Here is a 14,204-nt window from a genome sequence, read left to right on the forward strand (position 1 = left end):
TTTGGACATTACCAGCCTAGTGAGAACTTTGAAAAAGTAAAAAACAACTTGAATTACTGAACTAGTGTTAATATACGTTAGTATTTAGTGCTAAACAGTGGTAACTGGAAAAAAATAGTCCAAAAGAACAAAGAAAGTCTTCACCTTTATAGAGACTGTAAGTAGTGTTATTGATCATATTCTTATGTTAAATATCATTAGTAAATTCTCCAATATTTACATTTTTTCTAAAAGGCCAACCACAATGTTGAATTACACGAAGAATTATTTCCGCAGCAGTTAATGCATGCGTTTCTGATAAAATCTTTGTTGAGGTATAATCAGACGTTAAAATAAAGCTGCTAAGGCCTACTATGACATAAAAATTATTTAAATGATGTGGCTTCTCAGATATTATTTGTTCAAGTTCAACACTATCTAGCTTTTATGTAAAACTGTAAGAAAACAGGCTGAGTTTTTAAGTAGATTTTCCGATTTTTATTATTATTATTTAATTAAATTTGATTTTATTATTATTTTATTAAAGGCATTAATCGCTATCTTTATGAAACTATTGTAGTTATATCACTAAACTTAATTTTTTAGATAACAATTTTTGCTCTTTATGTATTAACGAGATTGCAGATATGAACCATATCTTTTTGAAATGCTAAAACCATATGTTCATTTTTCATACACAACTCTTGACAAGTGAAATAATGGAAGTTAGTAATATAGGTATTCATGAGTAAAAAAAAAAGTGCATTATACATATACGATAAAAATATCATGGGTATGATCTAAGAAAAGAAGTGGAACGTTAGAATAATATGTGAAATAATATGCAAAAAAAAGTGATAGTTAGTCACCGAAAACAATACTTGGCTTAAGGTTTCGTTACCAGAACATGAAATTAAAAAAAATGTTGTGGTGTACAATATATTTAGTAGTCAATAATTTAGTTTTAGTTAATGTGTAGAAAAAGGGTTAATGGTAACACTTTCTTGCCATAGCTGTCAAGACTCAAGTGTCACGGTATTGTGTCATTTTTATCAAATTCAAATTACGCTGTAAGGTTAAGTTTCGCAAGACTGCAGACTGCAGTACATATTAACACACTTCCCGTCTCAAAGGATTATTAAAAGAAAACCAACCGCGCGAGTTTTTGCAATGGGCTATTAGTACGATCTCCCTAATAAAAAATCACTTTCCTTCCAAATAGCATGTCGGCGTTGCGGTTTAAATTTTTCCTCAGAGATACCGCAGTTCGAAGATTTTGGAATACATGGACTCGAAATTATCTTATAAATACTGTAGTGAGAAAGTTCAGACGTGACCGAGGTGTCAGGGAGGTTATACAGTGTTTCAAACAAGTAATTTTCCGGCCACGGCGAACCTTGCTGTTGACGGCCACCGCGGTGTGTAAAGGTCGTGATAAAGGGTTTCCCTGCGAGCAAGGCATATCTGATAATGAATTACAGGTATATAATGTTAGTTTAACTGCACGCGTATGTACTGATCTTATTTCCCTTGAATAGTAATAGCCACTATTATATATATGTAGTATAAAAACATACTGTAATAAAAATAACATTGTTTGCCATAGTGCATAATAATCATTTCCTCAAGGCTGTTACCAAGTGATATTGACATATTGGATTACATAGATTTGTTGATTTGAGGTTTTCTATACATTAAAGTAGTAAGATTAGAACAATTATTAATAAATTTTATAATATGTATTGTTTTGGAACAATGTACATTTTAAAAATAATAATTAACATGTATATGGTAATTAAATATATTGGTGTGTTACTGGTTTGATCACACAAGTACAAATAAATTAGAATAATTTTTTGTTAGATGGAAATAAATGTATATGTAGTAAACATTCATTCTGCAATTATGATCTATAGTAAAAGTATTATCAATTCAAGATACTTATTCATCTTATGAAATCTTAAAACATTACAGGAATTACTCGAAGAAATGGAAGGGCTCGAGAAATTGGCCAAGCTGACTGTATATTGCACAAGTTGTGGAAAAAGATTAGTGATTGATAAGAAACAGAATGGAGTCTCATACTGTGTGTAAGTAGAATTATTTGTACACTATATTGATAATATCTACTTAGTGTGAGACTCTTAGAGTCTAGGCTTAAAACTAAGTATAAGGATTTATACACCCATACTGTCTCAATTTAAAATCATACCCAAAATTATAACTAAGACAGAAGGAGGAACATAAATTAAAATCAATGAAAAACTATTTGATTGATTATTATTATTTATAATTATATGTATAATCAATGCATTTGTCTAATTGCGGTAACAACAGAACTTATTTTTTGGCTTCCTGTTATATGAAAAAAACAAGAATCAATATTACATATTGTTAATAACCATTTATAGGAATTTAATTTTAATTTCTCTTATTAATTCATAAATTGTAAATGTCACATTTTAAACTTGAGTCTAAAGAGGTATAGCTGTCATTATTGTATTATTGAAGTTAGACACATTATTTTCAGATGCAAAGACTCAAAACCTAGCCAAGACTCTGTCGACGGTTGGGTGCCATATATGGAAGCTGTTGATGTTATTATATGGAGGAAGGAATATAAGCCGGGAACTGGGCAATACGCTTATAAAGGTATGTTATAGGTTAGACATTTGAAAGGTTATATATTTACTAGCAGACTCAGCCAAGAATTGCTGAGGCTAAGGTTTTTGTTATATAACATAGTAGTAAACTATTCAAGGGAAACGGTAGGAGAACTTATGTGAAATGTTGGTACTTTTAATACAGCGCCATCTGTTAGAATTGTATCAAATAATAAACAAATATTTGCGATAAAATAATACTTCGGGTATAAATTAAGATGTAAGCTATCCTATCTTTTAAGGAAGATTAAACTGCACACGGTGTACAAATTTTTATTGATATTGCTTCGGTAATTTAGGAGTCCATCGCGGAAAAACAATGTGACACGTGATTTATATATATTAAGATAAGGCAATTCAATTAAAAGGAATTGGAAAAATTATGTTGCTAAAATATTTATTTAATTAGACTATATATACAAGTTATTTCAATAAGTTTCTTAATATTAATGCATATACATAACCAAACATATAACTGAAAAAACTGAAATGACAATTGTTGAAGTTTAACATTCCGTTGTCATTTGTCATTGTGACAACATAGCTATAATTTAACTTAGTTTTCTATATATTAATAGCTTTTTTTGTATTATTATTTTTGTATTTAAATTATAGCACTTCTTTTTGATCCTTTCTTTCTTTTTTCTTTAGTTAAATGCTTGTTGTACCATATTTTTTTAGTTGTTTTATTATTGTCCAAAAAGTGTAAATGAATGAGCCTTAAACAATCTAACAAAATATACCTACTGTTAACGGCTTTTTGAATTTTTCGCCTTTAGTCTATGGTCGATATCCGGAAGTATCAGCTAGTGATTACGCGGCCGTACAAATAGATGGCGCTTATCGAAAGGCCTGGGATAGTGCGGTGGCTGCGTTATCTGTGGTGCAGAGAGGTGCTCATGGCATTGCTGATCAGGCGGTTATGCATTGGGAGGTTCTCTGGCCTGTGAGTATGACTTATATTATATGGATATACGATCCGTTCAAGTTTAACGTAAGCACTTTAGGGGCAAGGGGGGGGGTTTATTTTTACACATATTACGTACAAATTGTCTATGCTAGAAAACGATATGTATTTCAAGGATTCCTACAAAAATTAATATGTTTTTGTATTCTTTTTGGGAGCTTTGTTTACCTTTTTTGATAAGAGTATGGGAGGGGATAAATTGTAGTGAGTCTGCTTACGTTATACTGGAACGGTTCGATTTTTTAAGGTGACTTCACTATGGAGCCAATTATGACAGCTGTCATCTGTCAATTTGTTCCTACTTTAGTTTTTTTTTATAGAACAGGGGGCAAACGGGCAGGAGGCTCACCTGATGTTAAGTGATACCGCCGCCCATGGACACTCGATGCTAGATATCTTAATATATATAAATCTCGTGTCACAATGTATGTCCTCAAGGGACTCCTAAACCACTTAACCGATTATAATAAAATTCGCACACCATGTGCAGTTCGATTCAACTTGAGAGATAGGATAGTTTAAATCTCAAATTATAGTCGCAATATTATTTTATTGCAATTTTATTTGTTTATTATTTGATACAAATCTAACAGATGGCGACCTTTCACACAAGTTCTCTACCGTTTCCCTAGAATAGTTTAATACTATGTAATATAACAAAAATCTTAGCCACAAACAAATAAAACAAACAATAAAAAACCTAGCTGCCCTCGCGAACTTCATTTCTCCTTAAGATGATTTTACGTAGCCTACCTTTTTAATTCATACCAACATATAACATTTTGCTATGCTACCCCAGAGACTGTTCGGTTTTCTGGAATGAATACTGTTCTGTGAATATATCTCTATCACAAAAAAGGCAAAATAAGGGTTAATTGCAGAGCGGTGGAAATTAAGGGTTTTATGTATTTTTGTATGCCGTATCATTAAAATAAATTGTCTTAAAAAATTAAAAATAATATATTGGGCTGGACACCCCTATCGATTAGGGGTTCAAAAGATAGGTAGTAGCCGATTCTCAGATCTGAATACGCATAGGTACTAAATTGTATAAAAATCGGTCGAGCCGTTTCGGATTAGTATCGGAATTTTGTGACATGAGAATTTAATATAGAGTTATTTCCACATGTATTTCAGAGACTATTTGCGAATCGTGATTACGTTTACATAAGACGTCACAAGGAAGTCGAACTAACGGCGCCAAAGACGTACGAGTTCACGAGCGTGCACGCGAAAGCGAGACAGAAATATGAAGAGGAGGCGAGTGAGAGGGATGGCAATAAGGTGTACATTATACTATCGAAGGCGTGCGAACATCCAGACGTACCGGAAACGAAGCACGCGATCCGAGTCACGGAGTACTGGAGTCATATGGTGGTGAAGACCATTCATGGTGCTGATAAGGTGAGATGGTCTTAAATGCAGATTTACAGCATTTCCCCCCCCCCCCCTTTTGCAGGAAAAGTAAGCCTATGAATTTTTGGGAATCCTCCGAAATGCGTTTCGTTTTCAGGCATAGACAATGTGTGGGTAGTATGTAGAAAAGTAACCCCCCCCCTTCTCCCCAATAGTTGAACGTAAGAGAATTAGGGAAGTTAAAGATTGTATGTGCAGCCCGGTATGGAGTTCGTTCTAACATACCCCCCCCCCCCCCACATAGTGCTTACGTAATAGTTGAACGTAAGAGATTTAGAGAAGTTAAAGATTGTATGTGCAGCCCGGTATGGAGTTCGTTCTAACGTAACCCCCCCCATAGTGCTTACGTAATAGTTGAACGTAAGAGATTTAGAGAAGTTAAAGATTGTATGTGCAGCCCGGTATGGAGTTCGTTCTAACGTAACCCCCCCCATAGTGCTTACGTAACAGTTGAACGTAAGAGATTTAGAGAAGTTAAAGATGGTATGTGCAGCCCGGTATTGAGTTCGTTCTAACGTAACCTCCCCCCCCCATAGTGCTTACGTAACAGTTGAACGTAAGAGATTTAGAGAAGTTAAAGATGGTATGTGCAGCCCGGTATGGAGTTCGTTCTAACGTAACCTCCCCCCCCCCCCCCCATAGTGCTTACGTAACAGTTGAACGTAAGAGATTTAGAGAAGTTAAAGATGGTATGTGCAGCCCGGTATGGAGTTCGTTCTAACGTAACCTCCCCCCCCCCCCATAGTGCTTACGTAACAGTTGAACGTAAGAGATTTAGAGAAGTTAAAGATGGTATGTGCAGCCCGGTATGGAGTTCGTTCTAACGTAACCTCCCCCCCCCCCCCCATAGTGCTTACGTAACAGTTGAACGTAAGAGATTTAGAGAAGTTAAAGATGGTATGTGCAGCCCGGTATGGAGTTCGTTCTAACGTAACCTCCCCCCCCCCCCCATAGTGCTTACGTAACAGTTGAACGTAAGAGATTTAGAGAAGTTAAAGATGGTATGTGCAGCCCGGTATGGAGTTCGTTCTAACGTAACCTCCCCCCCCCCCCCATAGTGCTTACGTAACAGTTGAACGTAAGAGATTTAGAGAAGTTAAAGATGGTATGTGCAGCCCGGTATGGAGTTCGTTCTAACGTAACCTCCCCCCCCCCCCCATAGTGCTTACGTAACAGTTGAACGTAAGAGATTTAGAGAAGTTAAAGATGGTATGTGCAGCCCGGTATGGAGTTCGTTCTAACGTACCCCCCCCCCCCCCCCCATAGTGCTTACGTAACAGTTGAACGTAAGAGATTTAGAGAAGTTAAAGATGGTATGTGCAGCCCGGTATTGAGTTCGTTCTAACGTAACCTCCCCCCCCCCATAGTGCTTACGTAACAGTTGAACGTAAGAGATTTAGAGAAGTTAAAGATGGTATGTGCAGCCCGGTATGGAGTTCGTTCTAACGTAACCTCCCCCCCCCCATAGTGCTTACGTAACAGTTGAACGTAAGAGATTTAGAGAAGTTAAAGATGGTATGTGCAGCCCGGTATGGAGTTCGTTCTAACGTAACCTCCCCCCCCCCATAGTGCTTACGTAACAGTTGAACGTAAGAGATTTAGAGAAGTTAAAGATGGTATGTGCAGCCCGGTATGGAGTTCGTTCTAACGTACTACGACGAGCCGGCCGTGGGCGGAATGCCGGGCGGTGTCGCCGCATGGGCGTCGAGTCGTGCCGCCCCCGACTACTTGTTGAAAATGAGGAAGGCGGCCACAAACTACAGAAGCTGGGCGGATCGTAGGGGTAGACAGGTAATGTATAAAAAATTCTTCATTCCAATACATAAGTGCAATACGGATAGTGAACAGAGTTGCTATTGAGGTGGACCTATTTGTTTGTACACTGGCTGAGTTCACAAGAGTTGCTAGCTATATTGTTATGGATAGATTTAGGAATTTAAGTTTAATTTTTTAATGTTTTTATCTAGAATAGTTGGTGTGGGATTTTGAAATTCTATCGTATTAGTAATTACTGTTAAGATAGAAAAATGTAGTGAAATAAATAAAAAAATAAGTTAAAGGTTAAGTATATAGACTCATACTCTCATACTAGCACTCGGACACAACGGACGGCAACGCACTTGCGCGTCATCTGGCATTGTGAGTGTCTATGATCGACGGTATTAATCAACATCAGATGATTCTTCGTTTTCCTCCTGTTACATAAGAAAGATATCTCCAACACAATCATCATCACTATCGCCGTGATATTTTTCACTATCATAATCACCACCATCATCATCATAATCATCACCACCATCATCATCATCATCACCACCATCATCACCACTATCATCATCACCACCATCATCACCACTATCATCATCACATTGATCATCATCTTACACGTTTGTAACACTAACGAGATATACTTAGCTAAGTATGAGCCTATATGTCAAATCCAATACGTCTTTGACACACTTTTTATATCTGGATTTGACATTCTTAGTCTTTTTTCTATAATTACATATAGATTTACAGTTTCTTGTTCTTACTAACACTGGCTGCATTTAGAATTGGACGCAGCGAAGGAGTAAACAGGTTGGCCTCCATCTTTTCTCTCTCTTTCTATTGGATCACCCTTCTGTGTCCTGCAAATGTAGATTTTGAAGTTTAATATTTTCCTCATTGCATGGTTCCTGGAGCCTGATGCTTTAAATAATAGAAGATTTTAGTTAGACTCCGTTTTAATTACTCACGTGCAAAATGTCAGAGAAATAATATATGTGCGAAAGCGAAACAGCCTTGTCTCATACAGTCATGTTTTCTCGAAATCGATTCAGAATAAATCTTTTGGTCTGTGTACTGAAAACACGGATGAAAATACTCTGATGAACTGGAGCAAATATTTTAGTGTATATACTTTGCTATAACGCGGTAGCCACGGACCGCGTTATAGCACACACAAGACACACAAATAGATGGAAAACTCTGGGTTTAAAAGTTCTCGGTGTATCAGGCTTCATACTGAGCTGATGCGAATTTTTCAGGATTTACCAGACTTCACACCATTTGGTCCGGATCAAGTGAGTTTTGAAGAGAACGTTCAACAGATAAACGAACAAGATATGGAGGTAAATTTATTAACTTTGGCCAACTTGCGATGATAATAAATACACAATTTATTTTTATTGTAATTGTAATAGACTAACTTGACTGGATTGATATTGGCTAATTGCAAGATATTATGTTAGATTTTATGTCAGGGAAGAAGGGAGATTAATATAATTTTAAAGATTAATGTAATTTTGAAGATTAATGTAGTTTTTGAAGATTAATATACCTATTTTTTTAATAAATTTTTATTTAATAAAAATTAAATTTTTTAATGATTAATCATTTTTGAAGATTCTGTTGTGCATATATAGTAGAATTATTTTGACAGTAAATTTTGATGCCGTATGGGTAAACGAAATGTTATTATAATTAAAAAAATTTACTATATATTTATATATATTTACTAATACCCATTTCAGTCATCAAAATTAGGTCCAGATTTAGAGTGTGATATCGAAAAAAAAGATAAAGAAACACAGACGGATATAAACGATGATAAAATTGTAAAAAGCGTGGAAACAACGAATGAAGCAAAAAATGAGAAAGTCGAAGAAAATGTGGAAAACAAAGTTGAATCCCAAAGTGAAGCATCAGGTGATACTGAAAAGCCAGAAAGTGTTAAACCAAGTGAACGGGAGGAAAGTGTAGATGAAAAAGAGGAGAAAGTGAGTAAATGTTTCGTGATTGTTATTTATACCAATGGTACTTCCTTTTAGGGGTAGGCCTTAGATTTCTGTTTCTCTTCCGAGATAGTAATGGTTAAGTAGATGGTGTTGGTGATCAACCATCTGTGCCTGACACAGTATATACATATACTATGTACATAGACAAAGTGTAGCCTAGATTCCAACCAAACCCAAGGAGAGAATGCTGAAGACATTGCAAAGACTGCTGCTTCCGTTAATGTTTTTATTCGTCATTATAAAGATATTTTATAATAATGTAGAAATACTAAAAATTCTACCACAGCATTGTTCGTTACATCAGCGTTGTAAGACTGTTTGGGGCAAATGTCCCCTTCGGGTGTCGGGTTCGTGCCCTGTTAGCAGTACGGGGGTGGGTCTAAAGCTCTTATTGGGGTCTTCAAGTCGACGTCATCAACGTCGAGAGAATATATAAGGATTATAATTTAAATATCTTTCCATGTCCAAGAATTCTGAAGAACTCCAAGGAACAGAAATTAACTGTATGTTAATTTTTTTGTAGAAATCTAGGTTTTTATAGTTAGACAGGTAGTATATACATAATCATTGTGAAAGGTAGAAAAAGGTAGTACCAAAATAAATCGAAATCATTTTTCATATAGGTCTTATGAACGTCATAGATGCTTGACATCATATTTACTGCCAGTTCTCAAATCAAGGGCGTAGAATGGAAGAGAACTGGTAATAAAACATCACAAACTGAATGAATTCTTGTACTTTTCCATTTATATCATAGTAGTTAGTAGTTAACTGTATAGTTGGGAGTTTTACTGTACGTTTTTGGGGTTAGTTTTCTTGTTTAGGTAGGGAACGCAAGACGCGCAAAAAGGGACAAACATGGAATAGGCACCCATTTTAGTTTGAATTTTGTTTTTTTTTATTATTATTGGAAATTTGAATTTTGAAATACAGTTTTTGAGGAAAGAGTTTACCCTATAAATAATTATGGGAGGTCGTATCGGGGAGTCTTCCTCCTAATCTTAACTTACATAGTAATAATAATAATAAAATAAAACTAATTTAAACAGTGTAGTCCCTTTAATGCTGGCATTGCAAAGCACCTCTGCGGTCAGCTACCGGGTTCCAACTTAAATCTTTAAGCACTTGAAATTCCTGAGTCTCTACTCTAGAAGAGAATTGGAGAAAAGATATTGAGCCGTTAAAACTTCCCCCGGCACTGATGGGACTGACGTTGATACGAGAAGCATCCCATACTATATTATACTAGCGGATCCGACAGACGTTGTCCTGTCTACACGTCTTTAATTTCAAAATTTCAATTTTTAATAAGCCATTTTGATGAAAATTATTATTCAAATGTTATGACAATATCTAACGATCCAGCACATGGTCACACACGATATAACACAATGATAACAAAACTTTTTTTAAATTTCGGGACAGACTAAAATTAAAATTCGAATATTATTTAAAATTTGACACTGCGATGGTAGCGCCGTCTGTCGGATCCAATGTAAAACATTCCAAAATCAACAACAACTAATAAATTGAAAATTAATTAAAAAAACATTGTCCAGCGGACAAAATTGTGAATCTAAACCATTCCCAGATCCCCTCGAACACACACAAAAAATTTCGTCTAAATCGGTCCAGTCGTTTAGGAGGAGTTCAGTCACATACACACGCACACAAGAAATATATATATTAAGATATGTTGGTTGTTTTTAGGATACAACGGAAGACAATGGAAACGGAAGCTGGTGGAGATATCTGTATCCTTTCTATTATTTTGTATAGATTAAAAATGCTGACTGTACCGTTCTAGTATTACGTAAGCAGATTGAGAGCGCGACCACACGATGCGTTAACGGTGTAGTGCGGTGCCGCAAAGTACATAGAAATTACTATACCATGTCACACGACGCGTCGCACCGCAAGCGCGCCGGACTAGTGACCTGCGAGACGAGGCGGGGAAGGGTAAACATTGCCACACCGCAACGCACCCGGGTGGCCTATAGCTCGAAATAATTGCGGTGCGGCGCCGTTATCGCATTGTATCGCCGCGCTCTTACTGTAATTTATCCCCCCTCTTTTATCAGCAAAAGTAAGCTAAGCTCTCAAAAATAATAGTAATAGTATTAATTTTTGTAGGCATCGTGGAAAATGCGTTTTGTTTTCAAGCCGTAATCATCTAAAAAGATCGCCAAGATCGTCTCCCCCCTCTCCCACTATAGTGCTTACGCAATACTTGAACCTGGTTCTTGGCTATATGAAATTCAATTTTAACATTGAATTTAACTGTCATGATACACATGTGAACTGTTCGGTACTGTGTCAAGTTTGTGGCTTTTAACGGTACTGTCACTGTCAAAGTGGTCGGTTTTGACAGCACTTTAACTGTCATTTTATTTGTATCAAATGTGACTTTGACGGGCTATGTCAGTGGTCCATTACCAGAGACAGAAAATCACTTTGCGACGGGCGTGTCCCATTACCGCCAAAGCATTTTATGGGGCGTTTTGGTCGCGACTGTCGGGAAGCGATATTCTCTCAATCCCATGGTCTTTTACATGCATGGACAGTATTTGTAGCAGAACCCAGTTTCAACAGAACCTTAAACGAGGGGTCGGTTGATCTTTTAAAGTGATTTTAACAACAAGTCGGTATATGTCAAAGTTGTCACTGTCAAAATGGTGTGACAAAATAGCTGTCACTGTGACAGTGTAAAATGTGTGACTTTGACGGTAGCTAGATTTTAATTATAGACGAAAACACTTTGCGATAAGCGTGACCCAAAGGAAGATGTATACAAATGGGCGTGGTCATATAGTACCCGCTGAACTGTTTAACTGTGCCATAAGCCAAATTGTCCACCTTATTTACTAAGCCTGTATTGTAAACGTCAAATTAACTAGTATCAAGAGCTTTTTCCTGTATAGATCTTAGAATAATTATGGTTGATTGAAGCTTTGGGAATTCACGCATTTTTCCTTGGAAAAAATTCCATAGAAAATATTTATGTAGCATTTATTTTTGACATTTTGTGGAATTCAAATTCGCTCGCTCCAAAACTTTCGAAGCAATAGACAATATCGAACCCAGACCTGAGACCTTATAGCGATTCCAACAACGCCAATAATTCAAAATCGGCCATGGGTTTTACGGGAAACAGAGATTACTCCGCTGGCGACCCAAAAAGTGGCCTTTCAACCAACCATCCAGCTCCAGTGAAACTTCCGCAGAACTAATTGCAGCTATTAGCAGCAACAACAACAGCAGCACTCCCCCAATCGAAAGTCTTCCTTCACCGACCTTGGCCACGGTGCCACTGCCAACGTTCTCAATTCTGTTCGCGCTGTTCTAGCTTATTATATAATTAATTAATTTCCAAGCAGCTTTTTTTAGCTCTGATCAGAAAATTAATTGGACAACCCAGCCTGCCCGCTATTACCCCCTACTTATGTCCCCCCCCCCCTACTAGTTTTAACTCAATGCCAGTTTTAAGTAAAATGGGAAAGTACACACGCGACGAAATAAACAAAGATATCTAAAGGAAACGAAGGGATAAGCTATTAGAAACAAAATATAGACATACACATATTAAATATTAATTACTGATTAAGGAAGAAGCTATTGATAAAGGATAAAGCAAAAGAGGAATTTAGCCGGAAACGGAACATGTAGTAATTGTAAGGAATTCAGAAAGGTGGTGCTGTCATATTGGGAACAAGAAAATAAAATATGGTTGAGGTCACAAACATCTCCACACTAAAACAACTTTTATGATTCCTGAAATAAAATTTTAGAATAGCGCCATTTGTCTGGATATAGCTAACTTGACATGTCTGTTTCCTATTATAACTCCGTAAGAAAGTTCGGTGTAGTCTTTGTAGCTGATCGAAGCAACAGTATTGGAATGTCGGAATCGCTATTAAAGCCTGTCGGTAGTAATAATGTCATACATAATATTTATTAGGTAGATTTTAAATAATATGGAGACGTCGGCTTTAAATATTGCGTGTTTAAGATTTAGAAAATGCGCCCTACGACGTAGTTGATCTAGCTGTCTCTGTCGCACGTGCGTTGTTGTTATACAAAGAAAAGAGACAGTATGATGAATTACATAACGTTAAATATGTATGATTTTATTTATAAATCATAAATAAAATAATACATTAATTTAATTCTATTAATTTATTATTTATGGTTTCAATATAAATAAAATCGTATCTTTTTGGAGAAAAATATTTAGTAAAATGTTAATTCAAAGATGCGCCATTTTGAAAATTACAACGATGACAGTTTCAGTTATAAAAACGCGCCATGTCAAATGTCATCACAGATTACACTTGACAAAGTTGAATCTTGGGCAATATTTCCAGCCGAGTATGCGAAAACTATCTATTCCAGATACTATAGTATGAGTGTTTGTAGATTTATAGCTTTATATTATGTACAAATTATAATAATATGTAAGTTGTTATGTTATACACTTAGTTCTGAATATATGTTATGTTTTATACAGAGTTTTTTATTTCCTACATAAACCCAACTACAAATGTGTCACAACTAAAACCCAGAATAAGGATGTCCCAATATTTTTTTTATAAAATAAATATTTCCATTCAGTAATTGGATATCTCTAAAATATAGTAAATCACTATTCAATTTATATATTGTAATTGAATGAAAGTAAATGCAAATAAGTCTTGTATGTCAAAATCTAATACGTTTCTGACACAGGCCAGTCAAAATTAGCGCTTAGGTTTGACTCGATGTCAAATCCAATAAGTTTATGTCAAAAGGGAGTCATACTTAGCACTAAGTCTTGACTCACATGATATACCGAATCCAATAAGTTTTTGACAAACGCTTGTTTCAATTAGCGATATGTTTTTATTCGCTTATGTCAAACCCAATACGTTTTTGTCAGAAGGTAGTCATACTTAGCGCTAAGTCGTGACTCACATATATCGAATCCAATAAGTTTTTGACACACGCCAGTTTTAATTTAATATATGTTTGAATTCGCTTATGTAAAATCCAATAAGTTTTTGTCAGAAGGGAGTCATGCTTAGCTTTTAGTCGTGACTCGCATATGTCGAATCCAATAAGATTAAGACACGCCAGTCATAATATGTTTCTAACAGACAGCAGTCATACTAAGGGCCTGTTTCACAATGTATGGATAAACTACCACATAAATTATTCGAAAGATAAAAGTTCCGAACAAGATACTTCGCCAGTCGTGAAACGCAAAAATACTGTTTATCCTACCAATAAGTAATAAATAGCTTATTTGGAACTTATCCGCACATTGTGAAACAGACCCTAAGTCTCAAATCTGTGTCTTAATAGTCTATATTCTTACGCTACAGTCCCGTCTTGAGTGCTGTTAAATGTCAAACTCCATACAGT

The 14,204-nt window shown here is 35.9% G+C and overlaps 1 protein-coding gene across 1 annotated transcript; it reads left to right on the forward strand.

The window, feature by feature from the left end:
• The first annotated feature begins 1,020 nt into the window (after positions 1 to 1,020).
• On the forward strand, positions 1,021 to 13,308 carry LOC111002128 (stAR-related lipid transfer protein 7, mitochondrial). The gene is made up of 9 exons (XM_045633654.1): positions 1,021 to 1,460; positions 1,954 to 2,069; positions 2,510 to 2,631; positions 3,422 to 3,588; positions 4,747 to 5,013; positions 6,652 to 6,816; positions 8,055 to 8,138; positions 8,541 to 8,786; positions 10,515 to 13,308. Exons 1-9 carry the CDS (start codon positions 1,203 to 1,205, stop codon positions 10,581 to 10,583), a joined length of 1,494 nt encoding a protein of 497 aa, XP_045489610.1. The 5' UTR covers positions 1,021 to 1,202; the 3' UTR covers positions 10,584 to 13,308.
• Positions 13,309 to 14,204: the final 896 nt, after the last annotated feature.

The sequence above is a fragment of the Pieris rapae genome, chromosome 24 (assembly GCF_905147795.1).
Source record: "Pieris rapae chromosome 24, ilPieRapa1.1, whole genome shotgun sequence".
Classification (NCBI taxonomy): Eukaryota; Metazoa; Arthropoda; class Insecta; order Lepidoptera; family Pieridae; genus Pieris; species Pieris rapae.

Excerpts from the sequence above, each read along its gene's own strand:
- LOC111002128 (XM_045633654.1), top strand. The coding sequence starts at position 1,203 with ATGTCGGCGTTGCGGTTTAAATTTTTCCTCAGAGATACCGCAGTTCGA. Across the intron at positions 5,014-6,651 it reads CCATTCATGGTGCTGATAAG|CCCGGTATGGAGTTCGTTCT; the intron begins GTGAGATGGTCT and ends TGGTATGTGCAG. Across the intron at positions 8,787-10,514 it reads TAGATGAAAAAGAGGAGAAA|GATACAACGGAAGACAATGG; the intron begins GTGAGTAAATGT and ends GGTTGTTTTTAG.